Source organism: Opisthocomus hoazin, chromosome 2, assembly GCF_030867145.1.
Source record: "Opisthocomus hoazin isolate bOpiHoa1 chromosome 2, bOpiHoa1.hap1, whole genome shotgun sequence".
Classification (NCBI taxonomy): domain Eukaryota; kingdom Metazoa; phylum Chordata; class Aves; order Opisthocomiformes; family Opisthocomidae; genus Opisthocomus; species Opisthocomus hoazin.
Genome location: NC_134415.1, coordinates 16,409,407 through 16,435,821, shown reverse-complemented (window position 1 = coordinate 16,435,821; position 26,415 = coordinate 16,409,407). Strand labels below are relative to the sequence as shown.

General features: G+C 38.3%; 1 protein-coding gene across 8 annotated transcripts in view; it reads right to left on the bottom strand.

Moving 5' to 3' along the window:
- Window positions 1-26,415, bottom strand: part of LTBP1 (latent transforming growth factor beta binding protein 1) — a 211,786-nt gene that overhangs the window by 129,103 nt on the left and 56,268 nt on the right. For 6 of the 8 annotated variants that reach the window (XM_075412728.1, XM_075412731.1, XM_075412729.1 and 3 more), the window contains one exon: window positions 9,676-9,843. In XM_075412728.1, coding sequence (XP_075268843.1) covers window positions 9,676-9,843 — 168 coding nt within the window. Of the gene's footprint in view, window positions 1-9,675; window positions 9,899-26,415 lie in introns of those variants that run through there. The other 2 variants (XM_075412735.1, XM_075412736.1) reach the window with 1 other exon arrangement.

The following is a 26,415-nucleotide window of genomic DNA, read 5'->3' as shown; positions in this document are numbered from 1 at the left end:
ATCCCAGACCACAAGACACCCTCCAATAGCAAAATTATGCTTAGAATAGTAAAAGCCACAAAAACTGCAGTCATTAAAAAAATTTCCATAATTTCCAAACATCAGGAGACTTCTCTCTGATTACTGTAACATTACCACAGTACTCATTTTTGTGTGAAAAAGTCTATAAGAAGACTAAAGTAGGAACAGATTCTTTCGAGTGGATACCCATTAACAGACAAATACTAGCTCGTAATCCAGACCTTCCTGGACTCGTTAAAAAAAAAGAAAAACATAAGCTATCTAAGATTTTCTGGCATCAGCTACATCACGAGAAATTGGAAAGTTTTCTAGGGAGTTGGCCTTGAGGAGGTGACACAATATGAGAATATTGGGAAGGATACTACTCAGAGTTTGAGTAATAAATTAGGTCATAGGAGACCAGTGAAAAGCAAGAGACTCACATCCTGGAGTTCTGAAGGAGCAAAGGAGCAGAGTCAGTGCTAATGAGTAGGAAGGATAAAGGTTACTCTGTAGAGAGTGTACAGTTGGAAATCCATTAAAAACCACACAACTTCAACACTTCTCCTTGTGGTTCTTTTAACAACACATAATAGCTGTCTAAATTGTTGCACAAGCTGAGTAAACCTAAAACACAGTCAGCGCTCTGACTGGTCACGTCCAGTTCCAACCGATTAAACCGTGCACCCAACTCCCCTGAGCTGTGTACAACCTCATTGACAAGCTTCACACTGCAGTGTTGTACCTGACCCTGTGTGCTGAAATGTGTGCAAGAATAGAAAAATACCTTTGCCCCCATTGTTACAATAGGCATTCCTGGACATATGTAAGTTCGGATTAGTTGAAAAAAGGTGTTCTATCACCTACGTATATAGCATCTAAAATAACAGGCTGAATTTAATATAATCAAAACAGTGAGACACGATGGACACATACTAACTGCAGGAAGTTAATATTACAGCTTATGTAATGAAGTTGGTCTCCTTTGGTTCCCTATACCTGAGGTCTCCAAAGCAGGGGGTGTTCCCCCCAAGTGGTGTGCAAGACAGTCTACTGGGATGCTGCAAAGAAATAGGTTTTGTACCATCAATAATTAAATTTTCAAAATAGAGTTTATTTCATCTTTATATCACCCATTTTTAATTAGTCTTTTGTATATGTTTTATAATGTACATGTATGTGATACATACAGTATCACATGTATATACTACATGTATATACATATATCGGGGGTGCATGCTCAAATTTTTTTAATGATAGGGATATGTGACCAAAGAAGTCTGGAGATCGCTGCCATACACAATCTACGGACAGAGGCAGTCCCTCTCAGGAGGAAGTCAGAGAACTCATGTTCCTAAATTACAACATGAAAAGTTGCTGAAAGTTCCCCTAAACTTGCAGTATCTGAATAATAGCTAATATAAAAATTTAACTTCGTAGCTGAGCTTACGATCTTTAAATTAAACTAAAAATACAACCAAGATGACAAATTAAGAAAGTATTTGGCTGAATAAAATATATACTCTCTTGTGACTGGGTTTCTTAAAACACAACCCCTTTCCTGTGCAAGGAGCAAAAACCCAGTTTTCATTCTATTCATTGACTGGCATCCCTCAAGACTTTGTAAGAGGTTTGTAAGAAGACAAAAAAAGTTTACAATTCCCACGGACTTCAACTTAATTCACATTTGTAAATCTCTGGTTGAAAGTTCACAGCTCTCTTTTAACAGTTCAGAAATTTATGGATAGGTAGAAAACTCAAAAATTTAAATGTGTGTATAATGAAGATATAGTTCATGTTCCAAAAGAAAGATCCAGAAATGTCTGTGCCTCTATACTACAAAACAGGCCTCTCAATTACAGTGATAACCAAACCTAAGAACTAATTATAGGTGGAATGGATAGGTGAAAGTTATACAGCCTACACTGTGCAGAGATGGGAATTATCTAGAGCAGAACAAACAAAACCAGAATAGACTGTAGAGAGGCTGAATGGGGAAAGACTGCATTCCGTAGCACAGTGATAGCTGCTTGCTTCCTTCTGATTGTGTTATATCTGAAAGGACACATTAAATACAAACCTGTTTGCTAAGAAATCTATCCATGATAAATGCTGTATTTTAACCAGTAAAGAAATTTTTCTGACTCTTCTGTGCTTGCATAATTCAAAGGCAACTTTATTCTTTTTTACACCAAATTTGGCATATATTTGATCTTCAGTGAGGTATGTGCAAAGACATTTGGTCTAGCAATAACAAAATCATAGCTGTACAAGGTAGTGTGTTTATTTAAATATGCAACAATGTAATCATTCAAATAAATGCACTCTTAGTTCTCTTTTTACAGTACTTCAAGTCAGATGTACATAAACTAATCCCTATAAATTAAAACCATATACAGTAAAATAAAGTATTATACATTTTAACTTTGTGTTCTGTTTTGCTTTAACTTTGAGGGAAACATACTCCATGTGTTTTTGAATGGCTGCAGGTGTGGATTTTGTACCATTTCCATTTGTGGTTTTTCCTATGACTGCACATCCAAAAACTGTATTCTTTATAATACACAGTTTGATGAGTTCTTTGAGAGCAGATGGACTTTTGCTTCACAATGATGGTCTGAAGTCCTTAAGGTGAGCAAGGGAGTGGAAATGATTTGCTAACAGACTTGTCTAAGTTCAGCCTCATTAAAATCATCTGGCCAAACAATGTATTTTCTTTAAATTAGCATCTGGCCTCTGTTAGAATCAGAGGGAAAGATGTCAAATTTGAATAATTATTTTAAGATTATGAAGAAAGAGCTCACAGATGCTGTGAGAAGTATGGTAGAAACCAGAACTATTTGTTGATGACAAGTACTGATAAATACATGGGGAAAGAAAACATTCCTTCTGAACAGATGTGGATATCAACAGTAAGAACAAAATCCTTAAGATACAATTTTTCTTTGTAATTTGAGTATAGGTGGCCAATAACTGAAAATGCATTAAAATCCTGAGTGCTGCTCAGACTATAGAGTGGTACATTTACACTACAGGGTAGAATTTTAGTCCATCACTGGTTCAGATTAGGGAAGCCTACACTATACTACCTGGATTGTAAATGAATGAATTAATTCTCCTGTCTGCTCAAATTTACTTTATAGAACAAAGGGAGACTGGAAAAAAAGAATACCTGTTAAACTGACGATCATGATAACTGTTTCCTAAGTTGTTTTGCATTGGCTCTTCAGGCTGGGAAATACCTTTTTCCTAGTATCTTCTATAAGGCAGAGGATGTAAGCAATTCATAAAATGGTTCCACCGTTAGTTTTCTTTCTTTCTATTTTAGCCATTCAGTTCAGTGTCTGAGGAAAAATACTTGGCCTTCATTTTGCTACAGCTGTTACAATGCTGCTGCATGAATAAATATTTCAAGCATGGTCATCATTTATACAGATTAAATTTCAAATTACTACCTAAAGCAGTGAGTAAACACTAATGTCCTGATCCTTTTCTTTTTCTGAGACATGCACACACACTCTTGACAGACTGATCAACTTCCTTGACTATTGTTGCAGAAAGCTTGAAAAGTTAATCTTTTAACCAAGTTGTCCGAGAATTCTGAAATTTTCAAGTCTCTGCCAGTGTCTGTTAAAAGAAAAAATGTTTTCTCTGGCAGCAAAAAGAGCATAAAACAATAAAGCCTGACAGAGCAGAAATTATAATTACTGCAGTAACAGTAGAAACAAAACTTTTACCAAATAAGGCTCCAAGGTAGCCACCATAGAGACAGTAAAAGGACTAAACTGATAATACTGGGGGAATAGCAAGGTTCTTGCATCACAGCTACTTCAGAAAAGGACGATACCATGGCAAATTCAAGTGCAAAACCCAAGGATATTTCAAAGTAACACTTCACTCTTACCCACACTACTAAAACCGTACTATGAATTATCATATGCTGTTCTTGAGCTAAGCAATTATTTCAGGAATAAGTTCCTCATCAGTTAGGATGCCTGATGGAACATAATCAAGTTGAAAACCAAACCATTAAAAAAAAAAATCTCCTCAGTTACGTTACCAAAAGGAATTCAAAATCTCTGCATGACATTTGTTATCAATTATTTTAAATCCTCCATTTGAGAAGCTACAGCTACATCTGCTAAGTCTCAGCTGAAGCCACAGGTTTTCTGGGGCACAAGTTACACAGATCAGACATGATGGGTCATCTACCCAGGCTGACACCATTCACCAAGTAAACAACACCACTTCATAATAGAGAAGAGAGCATCTCTTCTAATGTTGCTATTCTAGCAACTCTTACTAAACCCAGTGCAACGAAACAAAGAAGAAAATATAAAGGGTAGAAAACTGAACAGTGTACACCTCAAGCTGCCAGAAGAGTGTGTAAATTCTCATAAATCTACACAAATACTTCTACAAGATGTTGGTGTTTTACACGCTTTTACATGTCATCATATTTGCCCTCCAATATTGTTGACAATAAATGCCTTTTCATACCAAAAAATATTGATAAGACTTCCTCAAAATGTCACAGTTACAGTATCCGTCAAATGCAGTAGGATACGTATAGTATGTATCATATGGAGCAAAGAAACAACAACTTTATTACATAGTAAATGGCAGCAAGAAAACATTATTCATTGCTCTTGGATTTTGTGTCATACACAAACTACAGACAAAAATACACCGGCTTGCTTACAGGTCATTGCCATTTTTAATCAACAAAATTCTTTGATAAGACCAGAAGTGCTTGAATGAAAAGCAATGTTAACTTATACAGCACTGGCAGAAATTCACGATCATGTCTGTCTGAATAAAATTCCTAAATTCTATCAACTTTTTGTAAAATAACTGCTTTACATTGCCACAGTTCTGAATAACTATGCTCTCCAGACTCCTTCCTAGATAGGAAATTCTGTTAGAAAAATAATTACATAGCGAGGCTTTTTACTAAATTCCCTTTGAATAACCTATTGTTTTAAAATATATTGGTCAAATTTTCTTTCATTACTTTCAACAGAAGACCAAATAAAATTTGAAGAAAATGTTTACTCTGTTTCTTGGAAGTTTCTGTCTATACATAATTGGAAACTTCTGGACAACCTCAGTTATCCAGAAACATTTGTACAGAGTCAATACAATAAAACAGGAAAATTTTTCAATACAGAATTCCAATAGGGAAAGTGCCAAAATTCAATGGGCAATATAATATGAATATTATTGCAACAGGGTACAATACATGCAGATCACTGTGATCCATGCTGAAAGTTTTAAAATTTATAATTAAATAAATATATCTGGTCCTTCAAAATCTGAAGGACCAGCTACACTTTCATTTTGGACACCATGTCACCAAATGATGTCTGGTGGACCCTTACTAATACACTAATATAGGACCAGAGACAAATGGACCTTTTATAGATCAGAAGAGAAGAAAGGAAGATGGATGAACATCTCATTCTCTTCTAGTCTCAAAGGCAAGAATGGCTCACGCAGACTCCAGGCCACAACACACACACCTGACATCACTCTCGATCTCGCAACAATTTCCTACAAAGACCAATGAAGCTGTAGGAGAAACACTAGCTTTCACTCAAATTCATTGAAACAAGAAATAAAGGGTTCCTAAAAATCCGTCCTTCTTCCAAGGGAAAGCACACAACAAAATATTCCCTCTTCTCCAATAATGGCCTAAGTAAGTTATAGTTGTATGCAGCAAAGCCAGGAGGAAGGACATCTGTGCAGGCTATATGAAAAGGGGTCAGAAAAGGGGAAGGGAATACTGAAAGAAGACATACTGATGACCATTAAAGGAGTGACATAAAGGGGAACAGCAGATAATTCTATCACCACCTCTGCCACAATTGTCTCCTATGGTCTTGGGAAGAAATTATTAAACTCTCTGTGGTCTGACATCTGCAGAATGCTGCTGTTTCCCTGTTTGATGCAGATACTGCCAAGTGCTCAGACACAAAATTTCTACAGAAAGATACGCACTTTCACTGAATGGTATGCAACTGTCTTTTAATTCTTATTTCTAACAGTTTGAATGAACTACTTTAAATGAGATGCAGGGCTGCAAAATAACAGTGAATGCAAACCCAAGTATTAAATGACTGCTTCCTTTAGTAAGTTCTGTCATTGCTGTGCAATGAATGAGGCAGGGAATCTGTGTAAAAAAATAGAATGTAAGTGTATATTAAATACACTTCCACAATAGGGAAAAAATAAAGACCGTGAAGTACATTAACTTGAGCATTTCCTAATTCCTTACTGCTTCATTTTATAGTTACAAACTAGTCGCTGTCCTCCCACTCCTTACAGAGAGAAAATTCATTTCAAAAATAGGTATTTTGGAATGTGAAATAATTTTGAGGAGAAACAAGACACATCACTGAGTAACTTCAGTGAATGAGACAGAAACCTCATACGTTATTCTATGTGCATCCGTTCCTATGCACATATATTGACCCTGTTTTACAAGCGTGTGCAGATATATCAGGATTGAAATATCTTATAAAGTGCATATGCATCAGTCCAACAGAATAATAGGAATCATCTATTCAGCAGAAGTTTCCACTCAGATTAAATGCTTTCATTCTCCAAGCCAATGAAATATTGGAGGTTGGTTACTGTAACTGTGCAACATATCCCATTCACAAAACAAAACTGCAAAACAACCCAAAGTTTCACTGAAGCAGACTGGCAATCAAGGAGATCCTTCCTTTTAAATACCAAGCTTTCACCACCTTCAACTGAAATGTTAGAGCTCTTCATGAGAACGGCCAAAATCTCAGCTACCTGAAAAGCTGTATTTCCCCTGATCTGTTTCTTGTTGTGGGTTTTTGTTTTTAAATGGTTTATCCATATTTAACAAAATTTTCAGGAAACAGGATTCCTTCCTTGCCTGGACTCACTGGTACCAAGTTTCAGCTGAAACAACAAACTGAGCAAATTTCAAGAATCTGAAGTAACCCATGGAAAAACTTCTGTAGCTTTAGCACAGACACTGCAACTTATTCCCTCCGAAAACAAAAGGTGTTTACAAAGTTCAGCAAAAAGTTTAAAACACATACACAAAATTTTACTCTGGTTCATTATTAGAAATAATGGATTATTAAGAACAAAGCAAAGTGATGGCTAACTGCAATCTGTCACCAGAGAATCTAAATTCAATGCTGTGTACTAGAATGCTGCTCTTGTTACAGAAATAAATTTAGATTTAACAACCTAAAGCAGTTTCCCAACTTCCCCATTCACAGTAGGTATCTATTATTAGTAGTAGGAGTTACCTTTCCAAATAGGGCATGTGAATTTATCTTTTCTGGCTTTAGAAAGAACAAATACTTTAAAAAAAAATACTGAAAAAGTGCTGTTCACTGCTTTAAGTATGTATTTTCTGACATGACATTCTGTTTCATGTTTGCACTTTTAAAATGTCAAATGATCAGAGTAAGAATTTCCATGCATTCTGAATAAACAGTAAGTAAACAAGTTTAGAACAGGGACTTAAAAGCAAAAAGCACAGGCAAAACATAACACAGATGTTAAAAATATAACAAAAATCAATGATCTCGGAAGACCCAAATTAGTTCTGCTTTATGCACCAGGAGACATCTCTATCAGGACGAGCCTAAGCTAATGAGAGGCACCAGTTACAGAACAGATATAAAAATTATTTCCATAATATATATTTAAACCTTGATCCAAAAGCTCCTGAAAATCTGTGATCAGAGAAAGAACTCAATCTACAGGTGGAAGATCTCTCCTCTCTGGCTATTAAGGGTTAAGTTCACTCAGCATTTTTATTTTTAACTGGAGAGCCTTGAAGTCACAGTTTAGCCCTCTTTCTCATTCCTCTTCTGTAAAAATGACGATACTTAGAGATGTGGTGAATGCTTTTGGTCTTTTAAATGTAGTATGGAAGATAGATAGCCACAGGCAGGCTAAAAATCCCTATACATGTGTAGCAACTTGTTTTTACACATTTTCAAACATAACGCTCCCCTATCTTTCCATCAAATACTATTATGAGCCGCTTTTATTGAGTATTTCTAGCAGCCTACTGTACACAGTGCTTCACGAGCTGCATGGCCCACAGCCAGGAAGGAAGGTGTGGAACACGTCTTCACAGGTCGATTTCCACTCTCCAAGTTTTCAAGTATTTGAGAGAAGGTCGTGTTACAGCACAGATTTACATAGCAGACAAATTACATGACTGCCCATTCTCAGCATTTCATAATTTCAATAAAAAATTGGGTCAAATGAAAGCAGGGGAGAATAACCCTATCCTTTCACAGTAGTCAGAAAATTTGAAAAAAACTTACTTAGTTGTGGTTCTCGCCAAAACATTGGTAAATATCTGTATTGACAGTAAACACAAGTTCAAAGTCTTTGAGTTACCATTCCTTTACAAAATCCTTTTCTTTTATAATGCCTCAGAACAACCATAAACAAACCCCAGATGTGCTGTATTGCTCGTCTAAATCACTGTTTTTACTATCTTTAGTCCAAAACCCATATATTTTCACAAACATGCATAGTATCAAGAAATGTGTTACTAATTTCAAGAGTTCTCACCCACAGCGTGATAACTTAGGAGTGTTAAGAGAGGGAACTACTCTTTGTACCATCTGTCTGGATGAAAAGACGACTGATTTGGAACAGCTTCCCCCCCTCCCCGTGCCTAAAATATAGTGTACTTTAAAAAGGGTAGTATTGGCCAGTCTCAGCACTGCCTGACATGTTTATACTAGACGGAGACTAAAATCTAAAATTACAATGTTCATATCTGACTTTCTTAGAAAACGATAGTAAGATATTTTCAGGATAACAACAAAATACTTTCCAAGAGCAGTTAAGAATATCATAATGTAAAACAACAAATTTAAAAGTGTTTCAGTATGTATCCATATATCCGTATATCTCAGCTTACAAGACTTCATACTTGCACAAAAATTCCTACCAACATCATAAAGCACACAGTTAAAATACGCTAATCATTATCCTAGATAGCTGTCAGGGTTTATTTCACCACAGTCAAGCAGTTGTATGGTTTAGACTGGCATACTGCTGATACTCTTCTTGAGCAGGCAGAAAGAATACACATTAACAGAGAAATGACTGGCTTCAATAACTTTAGTTAGACTTCACATTATTTCAGTTTCTAAAAATCACATATATGTAATTTGTTTCACTTTCAGCTGTAAGAAGTTTTAAGCTGATGTGTTTTTAGAAAGGACTGTAGTTTTAAGGAACTTCTGAACAATTTTTTGAAGACAGATTCACCGTGTGAGCTAGATTTTATGTGCATTTGACACCTATTCAACAAGCAGAAAGAGGAAACAGAACTTTTTGTGGAATCTGACATTTTGTCTATTTACCAACACAAATCTGAGGGATGAATTTTACCAAAAGCTTCAGCTTAGCATGCTGCAGTCCTGCAGCTGAAAATTCACATGAAAAATATGGGAGGTTTTTTTCTATGACACAAAAGAAATTTTTGGGAACATTTCTGAAGGATACCAGAAAGCTTGTCTAATATACAATAGTTCCTGCTCAGCACAGCCCTCCGAGTAACAGATGCACAACTGGTATTAATAACAAAACATCTCCTCCCTCTGTTAGACAAGAGAGGACAGTTAAGGACAAATACAGTTTCAGGGTACTTACCTACTCGGAAGTTAGTGGCTGTCAGAGTGTCAGCAGCATGGCCGTTTTCACTAATGAGGGTGGTGGTGTTTCCCTTCTCACAGTTGTTCTGACAGTTGCCTTTGGTACAAGTCACTTTACAGATGCTGGGTGTAAAGACCACCTTGATGCGACCAGTGTGATTTCCCACTGTCAGCAGAAGCAACGAAAAGAAGAAAAATAAACAGATCACTTTGGTATCCATTGATTTCCTTCAAAAAGTTTTGGGGAAAAAAAAAAAGGCGGGGGGAGAAAAAGGCGACAGGTCTACAGGAGGAGGGCAGTCTGCAGTGCGCTCTCTCATAGATCTCCAGTGGTGTCTCTGAAACAGGAGTAGGAAGCTTAGCAAACAGAACTCCGGGATCCGCTCCAAAACCACATTTAAAGTCAAGTCACTGGAGTGGGATTAGTAATCACAATGCTGCACTTTATTCACAGGCAGACAAAGAGCAATACCAAGGGCATGACAGCTTAAATAGCCAACCCTGACAGGCAGATGTAATGTAAAGAGGCTGGCTGTGCACCTAGGGGTGAATAAACTCTTGTGTCCTCCTGCATACTTTTCCTGTTTCTGTACTTATTCAGTCACTATTTGTAGCTCGACCCCTGGAAATGTTTTAGGCATGCGGCATGTCTGAAAACATCTGTCTCAAATCTCCTGGCACCCCAGCCCGAAGTGGTCAAACCTTCTGACGCAGCTGCCTGGACCCATTTTTTCAGTTTTTTGGTGCTATTTTTCCACAAGGATTTACATATTATAAACTGAGCTTTGCTGTCAGCCTTTGTTTAAGTAATAAATAGCTCAGTCAGAGAAAAGGGTAACTAAGTATCAGTACTTGAAAATACTGGTTCTGAGCTCAAAGATAAAAAATGGCTAGATTCTCTTTTTTTATATACTTCCTTACAGTCATTTTAAAAACTTGAATGTCATGAAGACTGAGCAAATGCTAATTTTCAATTAAGGTCATTAGAAGAACTTCTTGTTATAGAACTTGATTTAAAAACAGATGTATTTGATTCCACATCTAACAGCTGAGGACAAAAAAGAGATTAAAAATACTCATTAGGAAAATTAGGGAAAAAGAACGTATTCCATTTGCAATTATTTAAAAAGAAAACAGTTTGTCCTCTGCACACTTACTATTAAATCCAGCAAGTTCTTGTGAATATATCACGTCTTTGTGGAAACTGTTAATAAACACTTTCATATCAAATCTAACACTCCCAAGAAATGACTCACAGAAAGAGAATAATCACCTTCGTCCTCATGTCATAAAAATAAAGAAGTTGCTGGATAGTTGTCTAACCTAGTTTATGAAATACCCTCTGGACAAACATTTTTTTAAAATCTCAAGAAAATGAAGAAAATCTTCCCACTTCAAAAGAATATAAAGGCTTCCTATTTTGGCTCTTCATAAACAAATAAATTAAAACAACTGTGCCAACTGTTTTGTCTACAGTAAAGGCATTGCTCTATTTGAACAGCAGCTGTAGTACAGATGCTCCTACCTTATTCTCCCTAAACAATAGTTAGAAAAAGCACAGCCCAGACAGACACAGACAATTCATATGTCAATTAAAGGCTAGTATTGTCATTTTAGTCAATTTAGAAACAACCCTGGATCCTTGGATGCCAAGCTTTTCTTACAAAAATTCTTAACACACTTTTCCCAATAAACAGATGCAATTGGCTTGTGAACTGCTGAGGCCAGAATTTCTAAGCTTTCCTTTTGTCAAACAGAGCTTCACAAGTAATGCTGCCATCTTTGTATTTCATTTGCATAGTTATATATGTATCTTTTCCTAGAAAAGCCCAATCCATTTTATATTTTATGTTTTCAGATGTTTTAATAACATTTTTCCTTTAGGATGTGATCTAATTAAAAAAACATGGTTAGTTGAGTCACAAAAGTCAGTCCTGCCTACACTGTAAAAACTAGTATTGGGGGACCCACACAAGTTTTCCAGCTTAGCTAAAAAAAAAAATTTGGCTTTGCCAGTATAGGTGGAAGTAAACCATGATTTAATTTTCCTTCATAGTATTTTGCAGTATGTTGTTGAGTCCTGAGCTGCAGCAAAATTTGGGCACAACGTTTATAACAAAAATCATATTTTTAAAATAATTTTTATCACCTAGTTCAGATTTTATCAGAAAAATTCTGTAGCATAATTTTTATGGTAGAAGAGACACCATAATATAAGACTGAATGGAAATTGTAAATTTGCCTCATACCTTTTGGGTGAGAAAATGTTAGCATGCAAGTTTGGGAGTAACAACACAGGAACAGCAGTTGAACCGTACCTTCAAAAACACAGGCCAGTATCTACAGAGGTAAACAGTATGCATGAAACTATATTTAAATGCAGTTTTTCAGGGAGGTAAGTAGCGTGAAAAACAATGTGATATAAGCCCCAGCCCCTACAAATATTCCAATCTTTATTCAACATTACTTTTTCCTATAAAGCAAATTTAATTCTCACTGATATTCCTGTTTTACTAGTTGCAAAGAGCCAGAAATAAGACGGCTTCGTGTTCTTCTGACATGGGAACTCTTATCTCCATCTTTCTCAGATTTGTGAAAACTATAATGAAACTATTATTTTCTTCTCCTTGACTAGCAGGTGACAGCTTTTAACTCCCTCAATTCTTCTGGAGATATTTAGAAAGGATACACAGCTAACGATGGCCTCTGAGCTTAAAGCAGGCCAATGCACGAGAAGGTGATTCAAAGCAGAGATACTATCATCATCCTTCTCTGTAGCCATACCTAAGTAGACAGTACTATCCTCGCACATCCTAAGGTTCAGGGACCTTAGCAGTGAGCAATAAAGCATGCAGATTTAAATCAAAAACAGACCACAAACATTTCTCCTGAAAGGAAGGTTTTGGCAGAAACTCTGCAAGGTTAGACTCTTGGATTTCCTTGAACCTTCTCCCTTTCTTCTCATCTGTATTCCTCCTCCCTCCCCCTTGTCGAAAGAGGGGATGATTTAATTCTAAATGAGAAGCTATATCCTTCAATATCTCTTAGCTGGTTTGGTAGTATTAATGTTGAAATCCACAGTTTCAAACAAGAAAAAGCCTATTACTCCTATAGCCTTGACCTTTCAGTTTTGGGCTAGTTCATATTAAAGGAGGACAGTGAATTTTATAGGTAGCATACTGATTATTTTCCTCTTTAAACTCCAGAAGCTTAACTGATGATGCCACTATGACATAGACATGACAAGACCTGCAATTTATATGATCACAGATTCATTTCTGGAAAAAAATTATGGTGCTACAGCACTGCAACATACTTGGAAACATCATTTTTTATACATATAGACAGAAATGTATCATAAACTCTTCAAAACCAATTTTAAACATGTGGAAATGAAACACCTCACTCTGCTCTTAAGTATAACAACAGACTGAAGAAATACAAATGGGAGACCAGACAAACAAATGAGTGTAATGAAGGACAACAAAAGCAGAAGCTACAAACACCAAATAAATAGCAAAGCCACTTAAAAAAATGGCAAAACTAGAGAGAAACTCAGATTGTTTTTTTTAATAAAGATAAGACAATCAGGATTAGTAATACTGGCTAAAGCTTCATCCCTGAGCTAGGCAGCAGATTAACAACGGAGAGGCTCAGCCAACTGCGCCATCATCCTGTCTCCTAGTCCAGGGCCACTTATACCTCAGAACTCTTAAGATACATTTGTCAAAGGAGATCAGTGGAAGAATGTACCCATAGTTTCCAAAATCTGTGAAACTCTCTTGAGCCAGATTCAAAAAGAAAGATGCCTGGGTAAAGTGATGAGATTTTAGTTGAAAATTGGCACCGCATGTATATGATTTTCTTTCCATCTCTAAGTCACTATGATACAATATTATGAACACAGCAAGCTCCTGCTGTGATAAATTTATGATCTAACAACAACCTCAGGAGAAATGGAAAATATAAGCAAAACGATTTCTTCACAGAATCCCTTCTGCCCTCACTGTCCGTCATGACAAACTCTTTTTTTCCTGCATTAGCAGAAAAGGTGAATGAGTTAAGACAAGGCAGGTAGCAGATTTTAGGTCCAAGTGGTCATAACGGTTCGCACAGCCATGTCCAGGCAGAGCTGTGTAAAGGGAAGGATTCCTCCTCAGCCTCCTGGGTTCCTTTGTCCGTAATGCTACTCAGCTTTCATTTCTTTCTAGAAGAATTTCTATAAACACTTTTTTTTTTTTCTTGGTTTTAAGGCTGCCCTCACAGCTCCAGAATTCTGCAGAGATTTAACTAGACAGTATTCAATAGCTGTAGTGGATCTCAGAAGATTTGCGGCATGTCCCTGTTTTGTGGGAAGACAATGGGCTCGCACCACTAGTGAAAGCAGAACTGGTATCCAGCTAAAAAGATGACTACACTGTACGGTCTCAGAGGTCAAATGGGGCAAAGAGAAGAAAATATTTTATTATGTTGAAAAATATCTTATGTTATTGTGTGTACAATGTTTCTGTCCTTCATGGTAATCTTATCAAAAGGATTCATAACCAAAATCACAAGAAGTGACCTATATTGTGGACTTGTCTGATAGAGCTTACACATACCTCTCCCATAAGCCTTGCACAAAATTTCCTTCTGACTTGACTTATAGAAAGTTCTGTGGTGTTTGTTTCTTTGTTTTTTAAATAGCTTCAGTTATGACAAATACCCTGGAGTAAATCTCTTGAGGAAACCGAACTAAGCAAACTGTAGGCTTCCCACTACTACCTCCAAGAACGATACACCATCTGTTTTCACGCCACCCTTCTGCACTGAACCCACTATGTTTTTGTATACGTTAGCTACACAGAATCCCATAAGACCTGAAGATTCTATCTTTAAAGAATTACATTCTCTTCACAAAGACAGAGATTTTCTGATGGGGTTAACCTCAAGCAAATTCATGTTTTCAGATAATAACCACGATGCATGACAAGAACTTTGGAATGAAAATCTATCTTCTCCTATCAAAGTCAATAAGCTTTTAAACAGCAAATATATTCAACATTTAAAATTTTCAGATGACTAACTCTCTCTCTTTTCTTAATTAAATGCTGACAGAAAAAAAAGGAAATCAGCAGAAGGAAATTACTTATTTCCTAAAACAGGTGTCTCCCAGTTATTTCACCAGTCCACCTGGTTTAGTCCTTACTACTAGATATGCTTTTTCAGCCAAAAGGAAAGCTGACATTGTATAAAAATCAGAACATAAGTAAAATAGTTAAGCTTTTAGAACTATTGTCGAATGACCTTTTTACATTTTTGACAATATATGAGGAAGTTCTACCTTATCATCACTTAGTCATCAATCTAAAACAAACAAATAAAAAACCCCTAGTTCCTGAAGATTAGAACAAGTTGGAACTTGGCTATCGTACATCTACGGTATATCAGAGCCTGGAAGATTAACTACCGCTAAGAGCTAAGGAAAAAAAATCAAAACAAAAAAAACGAGAGAGAGAAAACCACACTAGATTCACACACAGACCAGGGGCAGATCTTCCCTAAATGTCAGATTACACATTGAGAGGAATACAGCCCTTGCTAGGCATAGAGACGACTGAAAGAGACTCTCAGAGATCACCTAATCCCCCCTCTCTTCTTTATCCCAACAGAAGATGAAACAGAAGAATTACACAAAAGGTTTGTGCAGCCTGTTCTCAAAACCCTGCTATTATGCAGATTCCACAGCCTTCCTAAAGAATGTATTCCAGTCTTCAGCCTCATTATAAAGATATCCCTAATACCTAACCCACATTTCCCCTGTTGCAATTCAAGCATATGATTACCCTGTCTTACCTACAGCAAACTCTGACAAAACCTTACTCGTCTGTGGATCGATTTCTAACAGACTTGAAGACTGCTACTGTGAATCTCCCTCAGTCTCATTTTCTCCAGACCAAAACCACCTAAACTTTTTCAGTCTAACAGGCCATATTCTGGAGACCTCCATTCTTTCTTGTTTTGCTTTTGATACCACTCACTTGGCCCTCATCTTTCTTCAAATCAGCTATCTAACACCAGACAGTACTGCAGCTGAGTTCTGATCAGCATCGGGGAGAGCAGCAGGATTACTTAATACAGTTGACTGGAAACGCTTCTGTTGGTAGAACTTATTTTTCTCCCCCAACAGTGCACTACTGATGCTTCATACTCAGAAGCAGTCTACACGCCAGGCCAAAGGAGCATAAATCACCCAGATCCCTTTCCAATCTGTTGATATGTCATCCTAGTAGAGCAAATGTGCAAGATTCCTTACGCTACCTTAGAAGGACTGAAGTCGGCCCTTATTCTGCTCCGAGCACAGCAGTAAAACCTCATTCAAATTTCCTGTGCTCTAACCTCAGCCATCTGAGAACCAGGCAGAATGTGAGCTTTATTCTTTCTGTAATAGTCACAAGCCCAAACATAAGTCTGAAAACTACACGGATTCAAAAACACAAGGCACAGCTTCTGGATAATTTCATTTTTGGTTTCAATATACAAAGCCTACCTTCAGGTAGGGCAGTGCACCTTTGCTCTCTCCAGGAACTTTGTTGCAGTACACTTACATACCTCACACCTGGCTCTCTTTCCACAAGTACTGAGAGAAATTAGACATGGCAATGAAATTAAGATGGCCCACCTTTATTTCATCCAAGATCCAATGCCTTCTCCGATGCTTTAAAGTACTGTCCACAGTTCTGCATGAGGTGAGCCGTATGTGTGCAAACACCCAGTCAAACATTTTGAACAAGATGGCAGTATGTCAAGCTGTACTTTCTTTGCCATGTCTAGACAGCTATAGCTACACATTACTGACATGTCATTAAACTCCAGCATTCCTTCTACTTTTTGTTATTTATGCAGCTCCTTATTTTTGGTGCATTTGTATGATCTGACAGGTATTTCATTAGCTAACGCAGCTTAACCTTTGATATTTGGTCTTTCAAGTACCCAGTTCTGCATCATGCAAACCAAAGGGGCTATTCAGAGAGAAAAACACCATCCAGCTACTGATTATGAGAGTAACTGAACACCAATCTCCACAGCTTCTTTTTGTTGCCATTCTTCTTGCCGTCATTACTGTTATACACACTTCTATATACACACACTTATTTCTGACTCTAGCCATGTCACTACATCTTCACATCAACATTTCCTCCTCCTGTCTTGTTTAGATGCTTCTACCACAATCTTCTCCTTTCACTCTGAAATGAGCTCTCAGTCTTCTTGCTTCTATTGCATTCTTGTTTCTTTATTCTCTTTTTAAGCACTGCTTGCTTCTTCAGTATCCAAGTGCCAGGTGCTGCACTTTGGTCACAACAAGCCCATGCAGCGCTACAGACTTGGGGAAGAGTGGCTGCAAATCTGCCCAGCAGAAAAGGACCTGGGGGTGCTGGTCAACAGCTGGCTGAACATGAGCCAGCAGTGTGCCCAGGTGGCCAAGAAGGTCAAGGGCATCCTGGCTTGTATCAGGAACAGTGCGGCCAGCAGGAGTAGGGAGGTGATCATGCCCCTGTACTCAGCACTGGTGCGGTCACACCTGGAGTACTGTGTTCAGTTTTGGGCCCCCCGCTACAAGAAGGACACTGAGATGCTGGAGTGTGTTCGAACAAGGGCAACGAAGCTGGTGAAGGATCTGGAGAACAAGTCTTGTGAGGAAGGGCTGAGGGAACTAGGGTTGTTCAGTCTGGAGAAGAGGAGGCTGAGGGGAGACCTTATTGCTATTTACAACTACCTGAAAGGAGGTTGTAGTGAGCTGGGTGTTGGTCTCTTCTCCCAAGTAAGTAGCAACAGGACAAGACGAAATGGCCTCAAGTTGCATCGGGGGGGTTTAGATTGGATATTGTGAAAAATTTCGTTACTGAAAGAGTGGGTCAAGCATTGGAACAGGCTGCCCAGGGAAGTGGTGGAGTCACCGTCCCTGGAGGTGTTAAAAAAATGTGTAGATGTAGCACTTCAGGACATGGTTTAGCAGGCATGGTGGTATTTGGATGATGGTTGGACTTGATGATCTTAGAGGTCTTTCCATGATTCTATGATTCTATCCTTGACAGAAAGGCAAAGAAAGCATCGAGAAGAGTCGATGCTTCTAAGCTAAGCAAGAAGATACCTGGAAAAGCCTTTCTCCTTCCTGATTATCACAGGGGTACAATCTCTTCCTTGCTCATAGCAAAGAGAAGAGAGACTTCTGTTGTTTTCATCATCACCACCTCCCACCCTCCGAAAAAAACCCTCTAAAATACAGCAAAGTTTTTTATCTCTTCTAGTAGAGGCAAGTAACCCAATCTTCAGTTCTCTTAATCTCAGTTTAAGATACAGACAAAGGTAAACAGTGTATTTTTTGAAGCAATTTACTGCAGCAAAACTTGCCCCATTCTAGTAGATGTCTTCATTAATTTTGGTAGATTCTGACAAACTCTCTGCTGTCTGCAACACAGGGTTGTTGTGTTTTCTTTTATATGGATGGCTGTCACTCAAGTATCACAGGACCACATGCAGGCACAAGTGTGGAGATAGTTTGGAAAGACATTGATAATTGTATTTACATGCCCCCCAGGAGCCCTTAGCTGATAAATTCTCTTACTGACAATTTTTTTAAAGCAAGTCAGAGGAATTAACAATAATTACAATCATTTGTGTCCTGTGCAAGTCATAACATGCAAATCACTCAGATTTGAAATCTGGGATCTCTGTCAGCAGGCTTTATGAATCATCTTTCGTCTTCCTTTTTTACCACTAAAAAAGATTCTCTATATGCAATCCTCAGGAAACAAACATCCTATCTTGAACTACAGCCATTTCCACGCTTAAAGCAATTTTAAAAACTGTAATCAATAGTTGGTAGTGAAAAATATAACTAACCTTTCCTTTTACATAGTTTAGGATGGTCCAGAAAAATATACCAACCCAAATAAATTAATATAGACTGCAATGTGGTCTGAGACGTCTGACAAAATGGCCTCCACTGTTCAATTAAATTTATTGGTTCTTTTAATCTGGTTTTCGGTTCTTTGTTTTAAAGGTATTACATGTAGACTGGATCCACAAATGGATACAATGCTAAAAATCTTAAATTTTAGACTTGAGTTATACCACTAATCAGTTAGAGGTCTCTTGTACAAGGGATGAGACAAGTTAATTACATGAAGCAAGCAGCCTAACTAGCACACTGAACAGGAATGTGCCCAACCCATTAAACAGGAAATGCTGAGGACATCAGACTGCTTAGTTCGAATCGTTGATGCAGGACAGTTGAACAAGGCTTAGCTGACTGCGCTTCTGAAGTTCAGAAGACAGGCAAGTGCTTCAGCTGCAGGTCAGGGTGGGAATTAAGCAAGATTTTAGCACCCAAATGGCCTGTCTTCTTCAGAGCAAAGCACTTCTCCTGAAACAGAACTTCAAGAGCTTGAAGAGTCTCATGCTTCAAAGTTCACATCCATGCTTCAGGTTTGAGACTGGAGACAACTCCAGCTGTAAGCAACCCAGCACAGAATTCAGGTCCACAAGCCTTTTTTAACTCACATTCAAGTTACCCAGATTCTTGGGAACCTAAAGCATATCTGGACCCAAAATGCTTTCACTTGAAGCATAAGGAAACCAAAAGCCAAAAAGCCACGTTTAGACATAGACAATTGTCTTTACACCTAGGACAGAAAGCCATCCTAACACAACGCTCATCTCAGCTGTAATGAAGCAGCAATGCCCTTGCAGCCCACCACAAGGAATCTTCCACTGACAGAGATACTGCAGGTACCACTGTAGGAACTGCATGCTCAGATAGTGAAGTCGGCATCTTTACACACAGACTTGCAGCCATGTAGGAGAGCAGGTGGGCACAGATGAACGCATTACTAGTGTCATTGACACTTTAGTATTACCAGCTACTGTCCACTTTATCAACAGGACTCTTTTCAAGAAGGTCTGACTCAGGCCTTTACACACTGGGAGTGAGAGTCAATTCCACCTGATCTCACCCATCTGAAATTATGCATTTTGCCCAAGATAATTATCTAGGATCCTTTCACAATAAAAAGAACAGACTTTACCGTGCCCTATGACAGTATTACAAGTTTTAATTTGGAAGTGGTGTCTCTCAGAGGTCAGTACTTGGCCCAGTCTTGTTTAATTTCTTCATCAATGACCTGGATGAAGAGTTAGAATGTACCCTCAGCAAGTTTGCGGATGACACCAAACAGGGAGGAGTGGTGGATACACCAGAAGGCTGTGCTGCCATTCAGCGTGACCTGGACAGGCTGGAAAGTAGGGCAGAGAGGAACCTGATGAGGTTCAACAAAGGCAAACGCAGGGTCCTACACCTGGGGAGGAACAACCCCATGCAACAGTACAGGCTTGGGGTGGACCTGCTGGAGAGCAGCTCTGTGGAGAGAGACCTGGGTGTCCTGGTGGATGACAGGTTGACCATGAGCCAGCAGTGTGCCCTGGCTGCCAAGAAGGCCAAGGGTATCCCTAAGAAGAGCGTGGCCAGCAGGTCCAGGGAGGTTCTCCTCCCCCTCTACTCTGCCCTAGTGAGGCCCCATCTGGAGTACTGTGTCCAGTTCTGGGCTCCCCACTTCAAGAAAGATGAGGAGCTACTGGAGAGAGTCCAGCGGAGGGCTACGAAGATGATGAGGGGACTGGAACATCTCTCCTATGAGGAGAGGCTGAGGGAACTGGGCTTGTTCAGCCTGAAGAAGAGAAGGCTGCGAGGGGACCTTATAAATGCCTATAAATATCTGAAGGGTGGGTGTCAGGAGGATGGGGCCAGACTCTTTTCAGTGGTGCCCAGCGACAGGACAAGGGGCAACGGGCACAAACTGAAGCACAGGAAGTTCCGTCTGTACATGAGGAAGAATTTCTTCCCTCTGAGGGTGACGGAGCACTGGAACAGGCTGCCCAGGGAGGTTGTGGAGTCTCCTTCTCTGGAGATATTCAACACTCGCATGGACAAGGTCCTGTGCAACCTGCTCTGGGTGACCCTGCTTCAGCAGGGGGGTTGGACTAGATGAACCACAGAGGTCCCTTCCAACCCCTACCATTCTGTGATTCTTTAGAAAATAAATTCTTGATATAGACACAGTTTCCCCCTCCCAGGCAGGGTATGTGACTCCTTTAAATGAGAAACAAAGTCTTAGGTGTAACACTCTAAAAGTGTTTATTACCATTTCCAGGAAAAATAGGGAATAAAAAAATCAAATGAGTACTACCTTACTAAGTATATTCACTTAACATTCCCTTTCCTGAAAGGAAGCAACTGAAAAGCACTAAGGAAGTCAACAAACTGTAAACAGTGACAAAGTTCAGAACATCACGGAATTAAGTTATAAATGAACGTAGCCCTCTCTGCATGCTGAATCACCATTAAAAATAATCTCCCAGCTCTGCATGAAGCCAAGATATTTTTTCCTTTAATTTTCTCAAGGGGGAAAAATGACAAGAGAAATAAGGATGTCACTGATTCTGAAATCTCAGTTTCACTGGCTATGAAAGGACTTTCTTCTTACAGTACTTTTTTTGTCAACATTTGTCCGTTCCTTCTGGCATGCGCGACAGCACTGACAGAGAAGAGCACTTTCACATCTCCTATGAGTAAAAGCAGACTTAGTTACTTGCAACAGTCAGAACCAATTCTTGGTATCTAAGACTTATATCACAGCAACTCTGCAGTTAGCCTGGCTAAGGGACTTTTAATGTTTAATTGTGTGGCTTCAACCAGTTTCTATATCCAGCTAAATTACTATTTTTCAAACACGTCATAGAGGTTTTCCCCTACAGAATTTTCTGGAAAGCCTCTTGTCTTTTTAATCTTGAGAAATATTTGGTTTTAGAGCCAATTCTCTTTCATCACAGCAGTTGAGATGCATTTGTCTCAGTCTGTGTTTTCCCCTAGCTATAACACATTTTGAACTGATTTTAATTCTGTTTGCCAGATCACCAATCTGTTTTTCCAACATTTTTCCTCACACTGCTGTTCATCAGTCTTGGCCTCCATATTTCAAAACATAGAGAGATGATCATTCATTTTTGGGCGAATGTAACATTTAAACTAGTTCCTATAAAAGCACCAGCAGCCTTTGCTTGTCACACAGACATTCAATTATTGGTGAGCTCAGGGCATAAAATCTTTTCAACTTCCAAAGAGAAAAATACAGTACTTTTTTGTGAATGCTGACTTACCGGCCTCCTCAGTTCTGAAGCCTTTATGGGTACACAAACAATCACAAAGACAGCTTAGAGAGGGTATTGTTAAAATGTCTGCAGCTATAGTATATTGAGAGAAGAGTTTGTATTTATACAGAGTCATTCTGTCTCCAAGGATTTCAAAGAACTCATAGTCTTTTATAATTGCTAAATAAACTATGTTCATTTGTTATTTTTTTTCAGAATTTGTCAATCTATTTTTTAAAGCAAAAGCAAGTAAATGTGCTGCTTGATTTGATAGAGTTAAGCGCATTAGCACGAATCTGGTTAAGTCACTTGATTTACATTTGGAGTTTAGCCTCTTGTTTCCAAGTCCCACTGGAATTAAATGCAAACTTTAAATGACTGTTACAAACTGTCATGCCTTTCAATAGCAGTATGGGTAATGCTCTTAAATGGAAGCAAGGAAAAGAAAAATTGTTTGGGTTTTGTAATCAAAAAAGCCACAGTGTTGTTTGACCCTCATGCTGACTGCCCCAAAATTTTTTCTTAAACTTTTTAAAACCTCCCTGAAAAATCCCCCGCACCTCTTGAAGGGGAACACAAGGCTTTGAACACATATACAAGTATTTTGCATTTGAAAAAACAAAACAAAAAAAGTCCTTGACATTTACACACTTAACCCCATTCCCTTATTTTTTGTTTGATTACATACAACCTCAGGAGCATGACATGAATGCCAGTTCCTATGAGTGACTGAAATGAATTTGACTCAACATTCCCTCCAAACAGACTGTATTGTGATGTTTTCAGTTATTCCTGCTTGTTCATCTTCTGACTGTTCATTCTTTTTACTCATCTCATTCTGCTGGCTATACCTTGTTTAATCAGAGTATAGCCTTAACATCCCTCCCTAACCTCCAAATTTCCCAAACCTTCTATTTAGAAAAGTTACTAGTGTTCATCTCTAACATCCATACATATGTATGTAGGCAGAAGCCACAAGAAACACAATGCGATGCTCTAGTTAAGACAAGCCAATGAGAGAATTATTTTGCTGTTTATGCCAAGTAGTTCCACAAACCAATACCAAGAAGGGTGGAAAGAACATCTGATCCATACTGAAGACCTGAGGGAGCTTTTCCCTTTAAGTTAACAGACACTGAATTGTGGCAGAATGTCAAATCACACAGATGCATTTACATGGAACACTTGTCGCATCTGTGTGCATTTTTTTTAAACAGTAAAACATTTATGTATTTTACAGCTGTTTACCCATACTTACTGATGGGGAAATACTATTATTATGATGTAAGTGTCACGTCGTGAAGTCAGAATGGTGCAATTTCACAAAAATAGTTTAAATTGGAATTTTAAAGCAACACCTGTTTTTGCTTAAATCAACTTATGAAGTCATCAGTGAAACAAGCGCGTGTAAATTATGTATGAGCTTAAAAAAAAACAGCTTCTCTAAGTTATCAGTGTATTATGCTTCCAATAGTAGGAAAGCTATTGTTATGCCAAAATTGTAACAGAGTACTCTGCACATCACATCTCTCAGTGGTGGGACATTTCCTCAGCATTCATCTTATTTCATATATATAAATGTATGTAAAATTATGTTGCAAAATATAAGACAATGTATCAATAGTCAGAAGAGTTACATGACTTCCATATCATTGTTTCAGCTTCATCTTTACACAAGGATAAGTGCTGCCCACACAATCATGTGCAGATTCTATTAAGTCTAATGCCCATACATGCATACTTGTCCAACTTCAAGCCACACACACAACTAAGGTGCTGCAAGCCTGTATTCACTAACCACTATGTAACCTGTACTGCTTAAATTCAAGACATGTTTTCATTTTCTGCGTAAAACAGGAGACAAGTCTCCTTAATGCATTTTATAAGGAATGTTGGTGAAGGCTGAAAAACCCCCATCTACCTAAAAGACAGAAACAAAAGTCTTCCATACTATTTAATTGTATAAACTTCATATGCAATTTAAAATTGCATTTTGCAATGCAAAATTTATTTAATTGTATAAACTTAACACTTCAGTTGCAAAAATCACATACATTTCATACTGTCTTCCTGAATAAACAGATTAGACTCATTTTGCTTCTTAAACATATATTTATCCTTAGGTAACTTTGTTATACAAACACATGCTTTATTTACTTCACACAATGCCACTCCAGCTGTGGGTAAAGTAGTCCATACCTACTCTCGAGTTTTTCTTTTACTTTTAATGTGATTTCTGGTCAGCTCAGCTGCTAATTAATACATTTTCACAACATGTCTCTAGGACAGTGAAGTGGTGGCATCATCATTATAGACATGAGGAACTGTAGCCCGGTGAAGGGTGTGCAAATGTGTCCTATGCATGCAGGCAACACAAACTCCAACAACACCAGACAACTAATTACAGAAGCAGAAATGTCACTTTTTTTGAAGCTCAATGGGAAAAGTGTCCAGCACCACCAAAAACTAGCCCTCAGCTGTCTCAGGCTGGAAAATAAGGCAAATAATTCTTTAGAAAATGCATTTAAATACATAACACCAGAAGCAGACAGAGTGAAAGTGAACACTTCCTAACCTCCTACTGCTGTAATAAACAGTTCTCCCAATAACTGTGTTGAAAGGAATTCCAGAAAGCACATGTTCAGTTTAGAACTCACTTATTACCATATACTTACAACATTTAGACCAATAGAAACAGCACAGGATTCCTTTAAATGCTTTTCTTCAGCATTACATTTATAAAGCCAGGGAGATCAGCACTGATATTTCAAGGATCCATGCTCAGCTCACACTGACTAACAGTGCCTTTAAAGGAGTAGTGGAACATGTCTGAGGTAGATGCACCTAAATTACTGAAAGTATCGTCTTCCTACTGTTTTACAATGTAATTTTACAGTTGAAATTTCTGTGCTGATGCTGTTGCTACTGTTAGACTCTTGGAGGATTTTTAACCCTGAGGTTTCAAATATTCAGGCAGATCACAGGTCAAATTCCCTTGAGAATTACTCGGGGCTCACTGTGAGCTTATATAAGACAGGCTATTCGGCTGGCCTCACCTATGTGTGAAAGCATTTTTGATATTTATGTTACAATTGTTGAGATCCACATGATCTCATCCTTCTCAGCTTTTCTTTGCTGATCATATCGATTCCACTGCAAGCTTCTTTTCATCACTATATATTCTGTCTTCCTACTGGGGCTAAACCATAAATATACTTTTTCTGCAGCTGTTAGCCTATCCAACATGACCTATTTTCATTTGCTTGAGAAGGCTCTGAATTTCCAAACCCTTACCCTTAAGCTTTTGCTAATTCTGCACAAAGATATCTGAGATTAATTTACAGTAGCTTAAATATACCAGCATACTGATTAAACAGAATCAGAAAGATGCTTTACAGTGTAATAACTTTAAAAACAGATGATTCAGAAGCATGTAAACAGAATAGCAATTCAGGTCTAAAGAATCACAGAATCACAGAATCACAGAATAGTAGGGGTTGGAAGGGACCTCTGTGGGTCATCTAGTCCAACCCCCCTGCCGAAGCAGGGTCACCTACAGTAGGCTGCACAGGATCTTGTCCAGGCGGGTCTTGAATATCTCCAGAGAAGTTTAAAAAATCAGGAGCACATTGACCAGGAGGAAGGACCCCCCTCAGCACCCCCATTTGCTGTGGGACCTGCTTGTGACTGGGCAACACAGGACGAGACAAGGAACTGCCCTAATAAAGAGACACTGTTCAGGTGCCTGTTTGCTCCTCTGCTCGTGCCCACAGGGAAAATTTTTCTCCATAACCTTCTCAGTTACAGGTTAGCTTACATTTTTGTTAGCCCAGCTCTACATCAGAAAAAGCCTCTTCTCCTGGAAATTGCTGGGTAGATCACTTGAGCAAGTAGGTTCAACCAAAGTTCAGATTAGCATCTAGACTGAATTAACAAGCCTCTTTGGTTGGCCCATTATTAATTCTTAAGTTGGAAGACCACATGAATTTCTCCACCTGTGACTGAACAAGTAACCTGTAAACATGCACATGCAGGGCTTCGTCAGTAAGAATCACAGAATCACAGAATAGTAGGGGTTGGAAGGGACCTCTGTGGGTCATCTAGTCCAACCCCCCTGCCGAAGCAGGAAAAGTACTTTAAAATTATACAGTGCCATATTTACAGATCCTGCTCTCTTTCAGTACTGAATGTGGTATAAGCCCTTTGAAAAAAGCAATAGACAGCCATATAAATAAAACTGTATTACAATACTAGGCAAAAGGCAACAGAATTAATTACGGAGTAAAACTGGGATCGTTCTGAAAATTTGGACGAGTCATTGAACTCAGAAAATGTTTAATTCAAGATCTTTAAAATTATTTCCATGGTGGGTTTTTGGTTTATTTTGTTTTTAAAAAACAGGATTTTTTAAAAATCATTATGAATAATTGTAGCAGCCTCCCCCATTAGGCATAATGAATGAAAAGTACGAAGTCAGCACTAAAGATGCGAGCTTTATGACTAATTACACTAGCTAGTTTTATGAGAAGGCTTATAGCCCACAGCACAAAAG